Source organism: Talpa europaea, assembly GCF_964194135.1.
Source record: "Talpa europaea genome assembly, chromosome: 6".
Taxonomy (NCBI): Eukaryota; Metazoa; Chordata; class Mammalia; order Eulipotyphla; family Talpidae; genus Talpa; species Talpa europaea.
The window spans coordinates 127,164,505-127,181,192 of record NC_140072.1 but is presented as its reverse complement, the minus strand read 5'-3'; the positions used below and the strand labels follow the sequence as shown (position 1 = coordinate 127,181,192).

The 16,688-nt window shown below is 45.0% G+C and overlaps 1 protein-coding gene across 2 annotated transcripts in view; it reads right to left on the bottom strand.

Moving 5' to 3' along the window:
• The window catches only part of GPC6 (glypican 6), a gene marked incomplete at its 3' end in the record, with an annotated part of 1,013,029 nt that extends 996,593 nt beyond the window's left edge, over positions 1-16,436 (bottom strand). For both annotated transcript variants that reach the window (XM_084234499.1, XM_084234500.1), the window contains exon 1: positions 16,046-16,436. In XM_084234499.1, the coding sequence (XP_084090625.1) occupies positions 16,046-16,205 (160 nt within the window). In that variant the 5' untranslated portion in view covers positions 16,206-16,436. The remainder of the gene's footprint in view (positions 1-16,045) is intronic.
• Positions 16,437-16,688: the final 252 nt, after the last annotated feature.

The window sequence follows — 16,688 nt, the reverse complement described above, 5'->3', positions numbered from 1 at the left end:
TAGAAGACCGAAAAAAAGAAAAAGTAAATGTTTGTAAGGGATTTGCTATCTGACATTTAGCAGCATTTTAAGATCATCTTTTAATGTTCTAGTAGAGCTTCTCTCTTAGAAGCTTATCATAAAAGGAAATTAAAAATGACTGCATCCTAGAGTAAGGGCTGCACTGCTGGGCTTTCTCTCCTCTTCTGAATAACAAATAGGAAGATTCCTTATCATGTACATGTGTCAGGAGGGAAGTGGAGAAAGAACTGACCTCTATTGCAACACTTCTCTCTGGCTGTTCATTTAATCCTCACCAAAAACTATTGAGTCAGCTATTCTATGCCCTTTAATATAGAGAAGGAAACTGGGGGTTAAGGAGGTAAGAAAATGTTGACATTGGGCCTCCCTAGTGGCGCAGGCAGTTGAGCAAAGCACTGTGAAGCCGTCTGCAGCCTCTGCAGTGCCGGTTCGATCCCAGCTGGCCAAGGAGATGCCCACGTGGCACAGCAGACCTCTCCTGTCTCGCCCACTGCTCCCCTCAGCAGTGTATTTCAGTCAGCCTGCCTGTTCCGTTCCCTGCTCTGTCTCTGGTGAATCCTCCCACCCTCCCGCACATTTGGCCTGTACCCCGGTTCTTATATGCATGAATAAATAAATCTTCAATAAAAAAAAAAGCTAATGTTGACATAAGCAATGAGGAAGCACAAAATAAGGAATTAACTCATTTACTTCTACATGATACCATCTGCCAGCATGTCCAAAAATTCCCGTGTAAACAAAGAATCTGTATTATTCTCTTAATGTTTGAGAGATTCTTCAGAAGTTTCCATATTGCTTATGTAATGGGACTAATATTTGGCAAAACTTAACAGATTCAATTTTGCTTACCCCTTACTTCAGTGTCTTCTAAATACCTTACGCCCCCCAAAACCTTGAGAGTCCATTTCATGCAATGCCTTTGGGAGACAAAAATTCTCCAAACCTGGCTGAAGGGTATGAGGTCCAGACCAGGAGAGTAAAAGTAGCAAGACCCCAGAGGTCTGTGGTAAGAAGAAAGGTGGAGGGAAGTTTAGGGTTCCCCCATGTCTCCCAGTTTCTCCTCTCTGGGCTTTAAATCAATACACCAAATCCCCCAAAAAAGAGGTGTTTTTTTGGCCCACATTCTGCTAACCAAACTATATGAAGAGATTACCTGCTATGTTCCATGGAGTACTGAGAAACGGGGGATCACATCTGACCTAGGGGCACAGACTCAGCCTGGTAGTCCATAGAGTATCCCTAGGGAGACACAGCAAGTAGCCTAACTATAAACTAGAAGGCTGCATGGCCCCAAAACCCCAAGGGGGCAGGGCCAGAGATGGGGCAGGCCAATGAGGCAGGGGCCTACAAGGCCAGCAAGGCCAATGTGATGGCAAGAACTCCAAGAAAAGGGGCCATCAGGTCCTCCTAAAGCTAAACCAGATCAGACCGCAAGTACACAAAGACATCGGCTATCCAGGGGAAGTCACTCTCTTGTCACCCCCTACACCACCTAGAAACATATTTACCTTTTGTGACTTGAGCCACAGGTAGACAGCCTCTGTTATATGCCAGGCACTATTCTGAGAGCTTTATCCACACTAACACCCTTACTGCCATCACCGATATGAGAGGCCAGGAATTCCCTGTTTGCTGATGGAAAAAATGAGGTACCCAGAGAATCAAAAGCTGTGGTGGAGGATGATGGGCGCTTTGGTTGTGGTGTGGTATTGTTACAGGGCAACCCCGACATAAAATGGGTTGCCTGACTGTGGGTCCTCACCCACGCGCTTAAAGGGGACTTAAACTGCAGGCATACACAAAAGGTTAACAAAAGGTTTATTTACAAGGGAAGGGGAAATGAGGAAATGAATAACTCAGGGAAAAAAAGAGGGAGATAAATTCTTAAATGCGTCCTACCCATTCTGCTGACCCGGAATCCCAAATGACCCACCGAGACCAAACGCTGCCAGGCTAAGAGCACGAGCCAAGAGAGAGCGAGACCCACTCACATGGCTGGTTATAAACCCGAGCCCAAGAAAATGGCTGCTTAACTCCACCCCTAGGTACTCGCACCCTCCTTTGGGGATCATGGGATTTGTAGTTCCCCGTGTCTTGATGGAGTGGGGGTGGAGTCCACAAAGTCCATATGGAGTTTGCTCAAGACATCCTTTCCCCCTAACAGTATGTTCACTTACATCTGAAGAAGGGTGCACCTGTAACCCCCCCCCCATCATATACTCTGTCATAAGCCAATCTTTACTCATCAAAAAATAAAAGCTAAAGTAGCAGAGCTGAGTCAGAGGCAGCTGTTGCTCAACCACCACAGCAGAGAAGTCTCTCTACAAGCTTTACCGTTACTTAAAGAAGCTAAACTGACCACACTGAGTTTTAAACTAGATCACACTCAACGTCTTTTCTTCATAAGCCACAACCAGGGTTCCGTGAGTCAAGGAGAGAAGAAGAAGGAGGGAGAGGAAACGATACGCCTTTGCACATCAGTGTGTATATTTTCATCTTTGAGAGAAAAAATGGCGCCAGCGCACACACACTTCCTTAAAGGTCCTTCCAAATACTTGTAAAACAGGGGAGTTCCTGGAGTGAGAACATGACTCATCTGCAGAGCTATTTTCCTTTTACCTCAGCTAGTTACCAATGGAAAGTGGAAACATGAAGCTTTGCTTGGACCTAGGTGAAATCAAAAGACATACTATGTCTCTTATTTTTTTTTTTTTCCAAGTGGGAAAAAAAGCGACAAGTATGCTTCAGTCGTGTGGAACTTTTTTCCCCAAAGTCCACACGGCTGAAATGCCAACCTCAGACCAGACAGCAGTGTCAAGGCCTTCAAGTTCACAGCGCAGGGAGCATGTAGCTGCCTACTTGGGAATCATTTCACACTCTGTCCAGCAGAAGGACAAACCAACACTCAAATACCAGAAAGGGCATCCAGAGGAAAGCTGACACACTTGAAAAGGCAAATGTATTGTTGACAGAAACATTTGGAAGATTAAAAGGAACTGACTTAAAAGATGGGGCCTTTCGAGGTTTCATGGGGTCCCGTTAATCCTTTTGGCCCTGATGAGATATTACCCGAGATGACCCCTCCGATGGTGACATGACCTTCCTTCCGGGTGGGAGGGAATGTGGAACCCCAGTCCAATGAGGTGTCAGACTCACCGACAATGCTTTCTATTTATCAGAAATTCAGTTCCGTTTTCCAAATCTCTCATGTGTCTGAATAGGTCCTAGGATGTGGTGTTGGTACAATGTCTGTAAAAAATGATTCTTTCAGGGAGGGGAAGAAAAGAACAGTGCTTTCAATGTTCAGGATCCTTGACATCTGCTGCTCAGCTGGAAATACTGTTAAAAGGCCATTAGAACCTTAAGGTAACAGACCTCGAATGCTCTGAAAGCCAGGGAGCAATTTGCTGTTTGTGTTAGGAGTATCAGCCCCGGCCACTTCCTTTTCAAGGGCTGAAAACAGCTTCTGTCATGAGCCGTGAAAATCAATTCCACAGTAACCAGGCTGAAATGTGGCTTAAGGTGGTCCACCTTGGGGCTGGCGCTGCACAGCAGAGCCTCCTTCTGGGCATCTAGGACACCTTCCAGAATCCCAGGCAGCTGGGCCTGGCAGTGCTGGGAGGCAGAGAGCAGCACGAGACACCCAGGAACCTTCAGGCTTATCTCCTAGGACACTGGTTCTCTCTAATGCTTAATTAGGTTAAAATCCAAATTGTCACCCTGAATGAAGACAGCTTTGGGAAATGTGGAGCTGGGAAAAAGCCTGCTCGGGCTTATTTGTATTCCATCTTTCTAGTTTGCCTGATTATAGTAATTGTAAGAGAAGCTCATTTTTTCCAAATAATACTGTTCCAAAGCATTTCAAAACAGAGAGCGTTTTGAAAGTTTTTTTTTTTTCTCAAATACAAGGTCATACTTTTGAAAATAAATATTTCAGAGGAATAACGATGGTTTTGTCAAGAGTTGTAGTTTACAAACTAATGGTTACAAAGGTTAAAATTCATTTTTTAAATGTGTTATAGGTTTTCAGTTCTTGGAAATTGTTACTCCAGTTATAAAATGCAGCCTTGGTTACCATATAGAATTAAGATCATTATAACCCATATTTCTATATGTAGTCAGCTCTTTGTCAACCTGAAAACCTTTTTATAATTTACCAAGCAGGCTCTGGATACGAATAAATTGCCACTCTTAAATCACAGCAATCTACTTATGTTTATGCAATGCAACTTCTTACAATATTAAATTATTTATCTTTATATCAATAACTCAGGCTGAGAAATCATTCCAAGTTAATCATTAAATTTAAGTAACAAAATGAAAAAGTATGATTTCATGCTTTTTACTGTGAATATCTGATGCACCTAATGTATTTTTTAACTGAAATCTAAGTGTAATTACTGCACACTTATCTTCTTGACTAATATAGAAAACACAGGCTTATAGAATTTTTATGTCTATTATACAAAACACATCATGAAGACCTCCGATTTTAAGAAGTTTTCACGTTATTTCTTGTAAAATGAAGGGAAGGGGGTAACTGAAAAGAGATTAGCCATAATAATTTTGTTGTTGATGACATAAGATTTGCCATTTGTGACCTATTTTATATTCCATTGAAACTGACCTTTTATGAGAGCCATGTGGTAATATAGTGAAATGAATATATTCTTTATTGCCATCATATAAAAAGATTGGCCACAGCATTTAACATAGCACTTGACCTTCTGGTATCTGAATATCCCCAAGTCTGTGAAAGAATATTGAATAAGATACCACATAATCAAATGAGTAGTAAAAGCACAATAAAAGTCTTTCACACATTAGCACTTGATAATGTAAAAGTAACAGCTAACTATCTCCCCTAACTTCAATGTAGAACTGGAGGAGAAGCTGTAATAGATCAAGTAGGATTGTTCAGCAATCCATACTTCCAGATTGTTAATATTTGAGAATTACATATTCTCATTTTTCAAAGAGCCCCCATTATTTCAGAGATCATTTAAACGCTTCAAAACCCTTTCACTGTAAAAGAGCTATCAGTGGTTTTATATTTCACCAACTTTTAAGTTAAAAACTCCCAATCATTGGGATTTAGAAAAAAAAAAAAAGAATAAGGAAATAGCTAAAGATAACAATACTGTCTTACTTTTTCAAGAAAAAGTTAAGGTCTATTATGTTAAAATATATAGCGTATCTAAAAGCATAGCGGCTTTTTTCAAATTCATTTCAAAAGCGCTACTGATTTGGAGCTATTCTGACCCATTAAGAAAGTAATAATTGAAAGTTATTCATTTTTTAGGACACCTCAAAGTGCTTTCTTCGCAAAGAAAATAGTTGCCTCAACAGCACCGCAACCCTAAGAGGAAACATCTCGAATTCCCTGAAATTGAGTGGAGTAGCAGTGGCTCCCAGTAATCTCAGCTGTCTAGGGGACAAAGAGAGAAAACGAATTTCTAGAAAAATCCAAGAACCGTAACAGGTGCTAACACACTAGCTGATAAAGCATAGAGGACAGAGGTGTGCCTGCCCAGACTGTATTATGCTACATCTTTAATTAAAAGTGTAGAAAATGAAGAGTGACCAGCTCTAAATGCAGTCTACTTTCACAAGCATCCAGAGGTCAGGAAATAATGCCTTGTGAGGCAAGTGTAGGAAAAAACAGTCCAAGAGTGACTGGGGAGAACGGAATTGCCAGAAATCTAAAAGAACACACACACAAACCTGTCCTATGGACAAATAGAGATCCTGCCATGTTAGCAATGAGTAACGGTGATCCTACACTGAAATAATCTTAAAATGCAACTTTCCAGCTCCACTTTCAAGCAATAGTGAGGTTTTCTCCTACTGATGCACATGCACCCTGGCAGCTGGGTTAGGCCCATTTTGTTCCAGACATGGAGTTAAGGAAGAACCGAGCCATTCTCTTGCTTTCCCATCGGCCCCCTAGTGGCCAATGCAAACATTTGCAAGAAGGTTGAGGAGTTGCAAGAAGTTGAGGAGTTGCAAGAAGGTTGTGATTTGTTGCTGCAGCAATTTCTGGGTGGAGAGTCTTACCCAACACCAAAGTGAAAAGTAACATAAAACTATTATCCAAATATTACTTCCCTGACACAAATGTATTTAAAGCCACACTGGATGCAACCAGAGTGTTATCTCCAGAGATGTGAAATTTGGCACCCGGACCCACAGCTTCGTCATCACCTGGGGGCATGTTACAAATGCAAAGGATGGGTTCCCCCCAGAGTCCCCCCAAAACTGCTGAGTCTAAACCTCTGAGGACTGAGTACAGAGCCTAGCCTTGCCACTGGTGATTCAGAAGCATGATGCAGTAATGAAGGAATGCTCTTCCTCACTGGTTCACTTTCCCAGTTCTACATCAAAATTACTCAGGGAAATTTAAAAAAAGAAAGGAAGTAAAGGTGGGAGAGAAGGCATAAAGGAGGCTAGTGCCCTGCCCAGCCCGGTTTCTGAAGATGCAGCTCAGATTTTGGTGTCATTTTCGCTTTGGTTAGTTGTGTTGTTTTGTTTTGTTTTTTTTTTTTTTTTGCTTTGTTTTTCTATAACTTAACACGGTTCCAGGGTAGTCACAGCTCTTTCCAACTCAGAGTTGATGGTTAACTTTTCAGGAATTGTGTGAGCTGGCTGTTAAAACTGTTAGTAGCTTGAAATGAATCATTTACACCAAGTGGGGACATTTATACCAAGAAAACTGGCCAATGCTACAAATCAGGTCTCCTCCCACCCCACCCCGCTGAGAGTTGATGGTCACCTCTCACCAGAGTTGTAAAAGGGTGGGCTAAAGCAAAAATGCCAAATGGCTCATTAATTCCAAGTCTGAGCAGTTCCTCTCAATTTCACCATCACTTCTCAATTCCTCAGACTCTTACTAAGACAGAGAAGATGAACCGGGCCAGACAGTGGCCACACGCTGGAGGAAGGTGGGCATCAGCCCAGGCCCCTCTGCAGACACAGGTCAAGCATCTGTGTCCCTTTTCCTGTCTTTTCCAAATGTGGGCATAAGAAGAAACTCTGGAATAAGAAGGGTGAGTAAATCTGCTGGGAGCCTCTTGAAGGCGGTCTGCCTCATCAATGAAGAGACACACACGGGAAGAGTCGCTTTTGTGCGCCTGTGGGCATTATAATGAGGCTTTGACTCTTGAGAGCAGCCATCTTGTGTCCTAAGAGAGCTGACCTGGTAGAAGAAGGCTCACAGACCGGAAAGATGGACAGAACTTAGCACCCTGAGAATGTTAACTTCCTCTTTCCTCACTCCTCCAACTGCTCTATCTTGGAACTTCTTTTTATATGAAATAATAACTTTCTCTCATTGTGTAAGCCAGTTGAGTCAGGGTTTTCTGTGACCTGCTGCCAAAAGTATCTTATGTGACAGATTATTTCAGACAAGTGTTTCAACATCTTGTGTTGTTTAAACTCTTTTATTGGCACTTCTAAGAAGCGGAGTAAAGTTTTTGAAGTTATTTTTCTTTGTTACTGTTGCTTCTTCTTTCTCTGATTACCTCATTCACCCCTGCTCCTCTCATCCTCATCTGGGCCCCGGGCGTCTCGTACTTCAGGATTGCAAACAGGCCCCGGCTGACCTCCTCCGCTCCCTGGGCTTTGAATGGTCTTCTCTCTATTCCATCCTGCTAAGTGCTTGACCAATCTAAGACAACACTTTCATCATGTCCCTTCTCTGCCAATAACTCAGATGATGACTTACTTCCTGCCATCACAAGCCTGGGGTTCTGAAGGCTCATCCAAAAGCCAACCCCACCCTACCTGTTCGATATTATTCCTCACAAGTTCTTGAGAGACCACTGCCTGCATTACCCTCCACGCACACCATTTTGCTCATGCCTCTGTCCCTACCCTGAACACCTTCTTTTTTTGCGGCCCTTTGCCAAAGTTCCTGTGATAGTTAATTTGATGTGTCAACTTGACTGACTGGACTGAGGAATGACTTGGTAAGATACTATTTCTGGTTGTGCCTATGAGGCTGCTTCTGGAAGAGATTAGTATTTGATGCAGTAGACTGAGTCACCTATGTTGACAGGAAGCATCTAATCTGTGGGTGGCACAAATGGAAAGTAAAGGTGAAGTACAGGCAATTTCCTTCTCACTCTTCCTGAGCTCCATCATTACCTGCCCTGGGACTTCAGAGTTTCTGGTTCCTGGACCTTAGACTCCAAAACTCCAAGACTTCTATCAACACCAACCCTGTCTCACTAAGAGACTTTCCTGGGTTACCAACCTGTAGACACCAGATCATGGACAATAGCCTCAGGGGACAACACCTATAATAAAGCTCCTATCTCTATCTACCAATGTTCTACAAATTAATTCTGTTTCTCTGAAGAACTAAAATATAATCTTAATTAAATTTTACCGCCTCCTTTCAGCAAGGTCAAAGAAGGCACTTCATCCTGAGATTGCTATCCGTATCATTGATGATATCTGGCACATAGCCATCCACACACCACCACTGTTTAAATCTTAGGGAGCAAAAAATACAATCTATTTAATTCCTCATTGTGGTAAAAAGTTTAAGACTTTTTTTATACTTTCACAGCAAAAAGAACTACTGAAGTCTCATAGCAGTCACAGCTGATTACCTGTATTTTGATGATTCTATACTTTCTGAGAGTTAACAACTCATCCTACCCTATTTGGAAAATCCCTGTCACACTGACCCTTGTTATCACTTTCTGTTGGTTGTAAGATATTGACTTTTGTCTCGCCTCAATAGCACACATAAACAATGTCAAAGCATTTATGTGGCCTTGTAAACTCGGAAATGAACATTTCTGGAATACACTTTGCTTCTAATTCTCTATCTCTGACTCTATCTCTTCCATACATACACACCCAGTCCTTTTTTTTATTGTCAATGATATAGTAGATGTTCAATAAATAACTTCTGATTAATGGTCTTTCAGTGATATCAATTTTACCTGTAGTGAGGTCAAGGGATTTCAGTTCAAGGGCGAACAAGAAAGAAGACAAGACCACGAGGTGGCAGCAGGACACAAAAACCTTTCTTGGGTGTCACTTTAGCAGGTTGTTAAATGAGGTGGGTGTCGCACACAGCAGGAGACCATTCAGAGAGAGCACAGGGGCCTTATCTGGGAGGGGAAGAGGTTAAAAGGAACTCCAGAGGACGGGGGACTTGGACACAGGTTTATGGATCTAGGCAAAGGTGTGCATGGATCTCACATGCAGCTTGGAGCCTTTTCTAAAACCCCAAAGCAGTCTACAAGTGGCCAGCGGATGCTGGATGCAGGATGGCAGGGTACATACACCAAACCAAATGGGTCTAACTGTAAAAGGGTGGTCCCCCCGGGAAAGGGGAGATTCCAGGTTCCCTACCCCACCCAGGGGAGGGTGGAGCTGAGCAGGAAGGAGAAGAGGCTGCAGAGGAGACTGGAGAGGGAAGGAAGCAGGAAGGAGAGCAAGAAGGAGACCTGGAGGAGGCACGTGGAGCAGAGAGATATGTGAAGAAACTGTACTTGCCTCTTGGTCCTGGACTGGTCAGAACAGACATGGGTGAGAGGCCCACGGGGAAGTTAACAATGGCAGCTTTTATCTTGATTTGGATTTTGCTCTTTTCCTCCCAGACTTGTTTGGCTGTTTCTGACCCTTTTCTCTGGGTCCCCACGGGAAGGTGTTTCAGACTTCAGTCAGGCTTTCAGGCCTTGCTTTGTGCTAACCCTGCTTGCCTGGACATTTTTGCATGAGAGGATGAGTAACTTCGGGCACTTGATTTGGAAACTCTATTCTTTGTCTTTTCTGTACTGCACACTAATTGTATTAAAGTGCCTTTCCATTAAAGTTCTTATGCAGCGGATGGCAGAACTTATTTAGAGCAGACAGGTTTGGGGGTCCTGGGGTGCCCCTCTCCCTGTCTTGTAACATAAGAACTAAAAACCAGCTCCTTAGGGCTATGTTTACAACAAGTGGAAGCATAAAAGGGTGAAGGTAGTGGCCCCAGTGAGTAAGTAGTCAGGAGGCCAAAATGCGGGGGCCATCTTGGATCCCATGCCTCAGGTGCTCACCCAGGCCTCAGGCGCTTCCTCTCCAGACCTCTCTGCCACCCTGCAGAGTCCCACTGACACTCTCAAGTCTTCATGCCTCTTCACCAGCTAGGCACTGTGTAACGCTCACTGACCCCTTTCCTTACCTTGTTCCCATGCTTCCAAGTCCATTGCTTTCTCCTAAAGAAGCATTTCCATGGCCCTGTGATTAGATCAAATGCTTCTATTATGTGCTCTCACAGTGCCCGTGGTCCCTGGTGCCATGCATCAATTCAGCCATAATGAATTCCTTGCCAACAGTACCCTTAATTTCTGCTTTCCTGCTGTGATAGAAGTTCCCTACACTGAGCACCCTGGTTCAGTAACTTATACATAGTAAGTAAACGAAAAAGATTTATTGGATGAATGAAAGAAAAAAGAGTGAACAAGTTACAAAAATAATCAGTTACCTGGATAATGTGTATATGTGGAATCAAATTTCTACTTTTCTTTGTTACTACTGCTGGTAAGTTTGTTTAAAAACATTTTTTTCAACCAGGATTATTACAAACTCATAAATATTTCCATCCAGGATTATTAGAACGTTTAGATCTTTACCCAAAATGTAATGCTATGAAAGCTTTTGTTTATAAATATGTCATCCCAGGGATGCAATTACATGTTCAAATATTAGTATGTAAACCATTAAAAAAAGAAGAATACTGGGCAAATCTATGCAACTATCTAAATTTGAATTGTATGGCAACTGAAGACTGTAACAGAACAGAGTTCAGTGTGTAAACTGATGTAAGTATCAAGTGTAGAAGAATATTTGGTCTGTTTCTACTGGCAAGACAAATCTTTCACCTTTCTGACTTGGCTACATGTTTTTTGTGAGATGTGAATTAGAGGAAAAAGACACCCTTAAATTTGGGGGTAGGGGGTATCCTTGAATATAAGTTAAGATTAAACTATTAAATGTATTTTATCAACAATTCCTTCACTACAATTGTTATCCTAAATTCTTATTTCTACACAAATCCAGTAAGTGAATGGTAGGTTACTTTGATTTAAAGAACCAAATAATTCCATATTTTGTCAGTGTTCATAAAACTCAGCCATAATTATAATAGAATACTAGTCATCCTCTTATATAAATCATGATGTAATATGTATAGTATAATTTTTAAATAAAGTAGTGTTACATATTTTAAATCACTTTTGATGGTGGCCTACATTTCTACTCTCAAGTTATGATGAGTTGCATTTAAAAGATGTGTTTATGTTTTAAAAAAATAAACTATCAATCAACTCAAATGAACCCCTGTTCTCAATGATGACATAAATATCCTCTAATTAAATCAGCTAAGATAACTGTTTGCAAGGATCATTCTAAAATTAATTCCCAAATCAAGAATTTAACAAGTGGCTCTCCTTACAGCCCGGATTTTAGATTGCTTTGCTACCTAGAATTAATGTGATTCTTTTAGACATCTAGTAACTTGACAAATCATTACATAAAAATTTTGGAAGTTCAGTTAACTGACTTCTACCTCACACTCTTCTTGGAAAAGATTTTAAAGCCAATCACTAACTAAACAGAGGGCAAAGAAATCAGAAATCTGAAGCAGGCAATTAAGTAATTTATCCCAAAATAGAATAGTTAATGTCTATCAAAGAGTAAAGATTACCAAACACTGTTTTTCCATTTATGTTAATGGGATGTCTACACACAAACAGACACAAGATTTGTGTTCATGGCAAATGTATTAAGTAAGCAGGTTTCTGGTGAAGCGGGGTGAGAGGTGGGCCGATTAACTGAGAAGGCCGCCAAACCAAGAAAAGATCATTGGGTAAAATCCAAATGAAATCAAGCATTATGTATTTTGAAATTTGAAAAGATGTATCAGCAGAGTATTAGAACTGTTTAAACTTTGGGTCAGATTTTTAGCACTTTGAGATAAACTGTATCAAAGAGACAGGAAAAGAGGCCTGATTCTCAACTACTCAACTACCTGAGCCAGAGAAAAGGGCGCAGTAAATCTTGAGAACAAAGTTGATTATAATTGTTCCCCTAATCTGTGGAGACAAACACCACTCCTCTCTCTAACCTTCCATGATAACTTCCTAGAGTGAGCTTTGTTAGACTAACCCAAAATTCCAACATAATGGGAAAAAAATGCTGTCTTAAGTTTCTATCTCTTAGGAAACCACATCTGTGCAAAAAAGTAATGGGGGAGCTAGATCAGAAAACTAACATGCTGGTGGAGAGTGGCCAATTTCTGAGAACATCAACTCCAAATTTCAAGTGATTGAAAAACTGTAAATATTTCAAGTAAATACAATAGTATCCAGCATGAGCACCAAGAAAATACATAGGATGAGTGATAATACCAGGCTACACACATGCCAGACAAGGAAAGCTTTCCATTTGCATGTATTCCTTCAAAAAAAATGCTGTCTGGCAGTCTGCAGGATTAAGTTCCAATTCTAGCCTTATCACTTTCAAGCTGAGTCATCCTTGGGCAAGTTAATCATTGAAGTGTCTCTGTAGCTCAGTCTTTTCATGTATAAAATGGTGATAATGACAGCATCTCCCAAATTGTTAGGAGTCAATAAGGCAATGTTTATTGTTTCAAAAGCAGGTGATGTTTTCAAGTAAGTGTGGGGACCCAGTAGTTCCTGTAAGAGACTGTTCAATAAGGTTGCAACAGGTAAATGAAAAAAGTGAACTGAGACCAGTCACCATTATTTACCCAGTATTATAATGAAGGCTCAAAGCCTAGGGGAGGGGGCACAGGGAGCCTAAAATAACATCCTCTGAACTGCTCAGACTTTTATTTAAGCAGGTGCTCTTTTCAGTGGGGGGCAGGGGGGTACCTTTAGAAGTTTAAAGACATCCACTGAGGCAGGTTGGGGAAAGAGACAATCCAGAAAGGGCTAGAATGTTTTTTCTCCACTGACCTATGATCAGGAAACCAATTCTAGCAGGACCTGCGGATCCAGGGCTCAGTATGTCCCAGCAGATACAAAATAAGCACATGGGAAGGTTTCTGGCTACATATCTGGAAACATTCTGCTACTGGAAGAAAGTAAGTATTAGAATGGATGGCTGAGAGGGCTCCAGAGTCTACTCCTTTGGAGGTCTTTCAAACAAGGATAGATAGTCTAGCTGATCTGCCTGCAGCTGTCTAAAATCAGGGCTGAGTGAAGATGAATGGTGTAAACTGCCCCTGTAAGGCCGCCTCCTTTCGAAGCACTCTCTGAGTATAACTTTATATATTACCCATCACAGTGCCTCCTCTGTTGAAGAAGTCCCTTCCACCTTAGCGCAGAAATGGGCAACACTATATCACAACAGCAAGTTCTAAGTAAAACTTAAATAATGTCATGGTGGACCTTATTACTTCCCAGTTATTCTTATTACTTCCCAGACAAGCTACCTGCAACTATCTCGCCATTAGCAACAGCTTTCAGGAATCTGAAATCTGAACAGCATTTCCTTTAAATCCAGGCTCCCTTGTAGGCTAATGGCACATTCTGTTTCTCAAGCAAACCATTAAAAGTCCAAATAAGGCAAAGGATGAAAAGGAGTTTAAAGGATAACTCAGAATATATTAGATAATCAAATGTAAATAGTAGCAGGAACTAGGGAAGGAGCAGTGTTCGTTCAATAACAGGGCATATTTCCTAAGTGATTATTCCAGAGACAGCAGGTAGTACTGAATAAAGTTTACTTTGGGGGAAAAAAACGCAAACCCTTAATACACAGTTGTTTCTTTTATTTTCCTATCAAACATGCCTCTGACCCTACAGTGACCTGCATCTTGATTATTTATTTCCACCAGCAACCGAGGACACCAGGGTGAACGAAAACGCATCAGTGTCTGTTGTCCTAGGGAGTTTCACAAAAGTGAACACATTTTAGAAATCTACAGCTCATTAGCAAGAGCCTTACCCGTCAGGTGGTGGACCAAGAGGAACCCCTTAAATTAAATACCGAAGAACTATTTACCCACTGCAACCTTTCTCGGGAAAGCAAACAGTGGCTACAGAAACTATGTACCCTGAAAATCTGCACTTCGATATTAAGAAGATTTACATCATGCTAAGGATGAACCGTAGTCTCTGGAAGCCCCATTATCCACTAAAGGACAGTAAAACAATTTACAAACACTTCAGTTTGTTTTTCTTTGAGATATTTTATCTGAAATCGTGCTAGAAAAATTATCTGTCTGAAAGATACTGTTTGAAAAAGTGAAGATTAGAGGGAAAAAAAGTTCCTAGCAGGACTCCATACTAAGAACCTTTAAGCAGTTGAATTTCCTGAGATTTGGGGAAAGCAAAAAAAAAAAGCAAAGTTGATCCTTATCAATTAATTAAAAAGGATGAAATAACAAGGGACAAGGGGAATGCAGAGTTAAGAAACTTAAGGAGCTGTGGGGCCCATCGCTCTCTATTCATTGATGAACAAATTAAGGAGTTCTGCAAAAGGGAGACGCAGTGACAGGGACAGAAAAGTGGTCTTATAAATTCACCACAGGTTCCGCCTCCGACTCACCAGAGGCAGCCTGAGTCTGGCTCTGAATTGAAAAAGGCTCCCTGTATACAGCAGAATGCTCCGCGCCGTGAGTGGGATGTATGGGCTAATTTTTTTTCGGTGCCCAAATTTATATGAGCAAACATGCTCATTGCCCTGCAAGTTTGGAAAAAAAAAAAAATCCCTCCCTTGTAGAGTTTGCAGATGCCCCCTAAATAAAATAGCAATTCCATTCTCTATCCAAACTGTGATGTTTGAACCTATCTGCAAACTGCTTTTCAGCCACCGGCCAGTTCTTGAGCAAAACGCAGAGAAGCTGGTGGAAATGCAGCGTTTGCACGAGAGCTGAGGTCACTAAAGACTCCGGCCGCCGGGTTTGAGCAGCCCGCGCCCTCGCAGCATCTCCGGGGCTCTCCCAGCCTCCAGTTCCGTCTCCCGCCGCCCCAGGATTATCTCTCCCCGACACGTTTCATTCACAGAGCCCCGGAGCAGCTCGGCTTCGGTTGGAGCAAAGAGCCGGAAAACACGCGCCCGGGCTGCTGCGCAAGTTGTGGGAGACCCAGCGCCGCTAACGCAGGCGCCGCGGAAGGGGGTGGGGACCCCCTCTGGCTCTCGGCGGAGGACGCCGAGCGGCCCGGTCCGCGGGGGACAGCGGCTCCGCGCACCCCCGGAGCCAGACGCCGCTGCGCCCCCCGTTCAACTTGGCTCCGCTGCCGAGCGCGCGCGGGCGAGGCCGCGCTCTGCACGGGGCGCCGCGCCGGGCGTCTGGGGGTGTCCTCCGAGCCCGAGTGACCAACCGCGGTCGGGGAAGCGCAGAGGAACCGTAACGCGAAAGCCCGCCCCGAAACGCACCCGGGCAGCCCGCGAACTCCCCGACCGGCCCCGAACCGCCCGCGTCTGGAGGCCGCGCGCGCGGTGGGGGTCCCCGGCCCCGCCCGCCCCGGCCCGGGCGCCGCGCGCTCTGCCTCTCCGGGGGGCGCGGGGTGCGAGGCGAGGGGCGCCCTCCGCGTCCCCCAGCGCCCCCGCCGGCGCGAGGGCGGGAGCGGAGCAGGCGCCACTCAGACTGTGGCGCTGGGCAAACTGCGGCCGCAGTTCTTCCAAGTTTGCCCGCGCGAGGTGGGCGCCCCGCTCGGCAGCCGGTCCTCGCCCGCGGCCGCCCCCCGACCGTCCCGGGCTCCCCGGCGGGGGCCGGAGCCCACAGCCCCGGGGGCGCGAGCGCCGCGGGCGGCAGGGGCGCCGCGAGGAGGGCGCTCCCGCGTGTGCACACAATGAGGCGGCCGCACGCACACCTTCCCCGCGGGGACGCCGCGAGCATCCGCCGCCGGCTCGCGGGCGCGGCGGCCGGGGGAGCCCCGGCGGAAAGTGAACACCCACAACTCAGCAACAGGGGGGCGGAGGCGGGCGCCCGGCGGGCCGGGGCCGGGGAGCCGCCGGGGGCTGCAGGCGGCCCGGGCCGCGCTCCCGCGCTTACCTGCGATCTCCTGGTAGGGAATGTCCGCCAGGCTGAAGCCCTTGGCACCGTACGCCTGGCGGACCTCGCCGCAGCTCCGCGCCTTCACCTCCGCGCGGGCCGGGAGGGACAGCAGCAGCCCGGAGAGGGCGAGAATCACAGCCCCGGTCGCAGCAGGCATGGTGCAGCATGCAAATCCAGCTCCGCGCAGCCCCGGGCCCGTGCGCTCTTCACCTGGCCCCTCGAGCCGAAAGCCCGCCAGAGCCCGCGGCGCGCTCCTCGCCGCTGCCCAGCGTCACCCCCTTCCGCCAGCCGAGGGGACGAGCAGCGCAGCCCTCTGGACTGCGCTCAGCAAACTTTTATAAGCCAGATGGAGGATGGCAAGCCAACCAGGGCTGGCTGGGAAAGCAGCCGCCTTGCGCCTCTAGCCCCCCAGATCGAAAACGGTGCAGGCAAAAAAAAAAAAAGACAGAGAAGGCTAAGAAATGTTTTTAAAAAACACCATGGGGGTGCAGCGCTGCGATCCGAGCTCCGAGCCGCAGGATCCTGGGGCGCGGCGAGCCGGCCGGGGAGGGTGTCGCGGCGCTGGGGACGCGCGCCGGCTCGCCCTGGGGGGAGAGGGACCGGCTGGGGCGCGCGGGGGTGCGCGCGTGTGTGGCGGGGC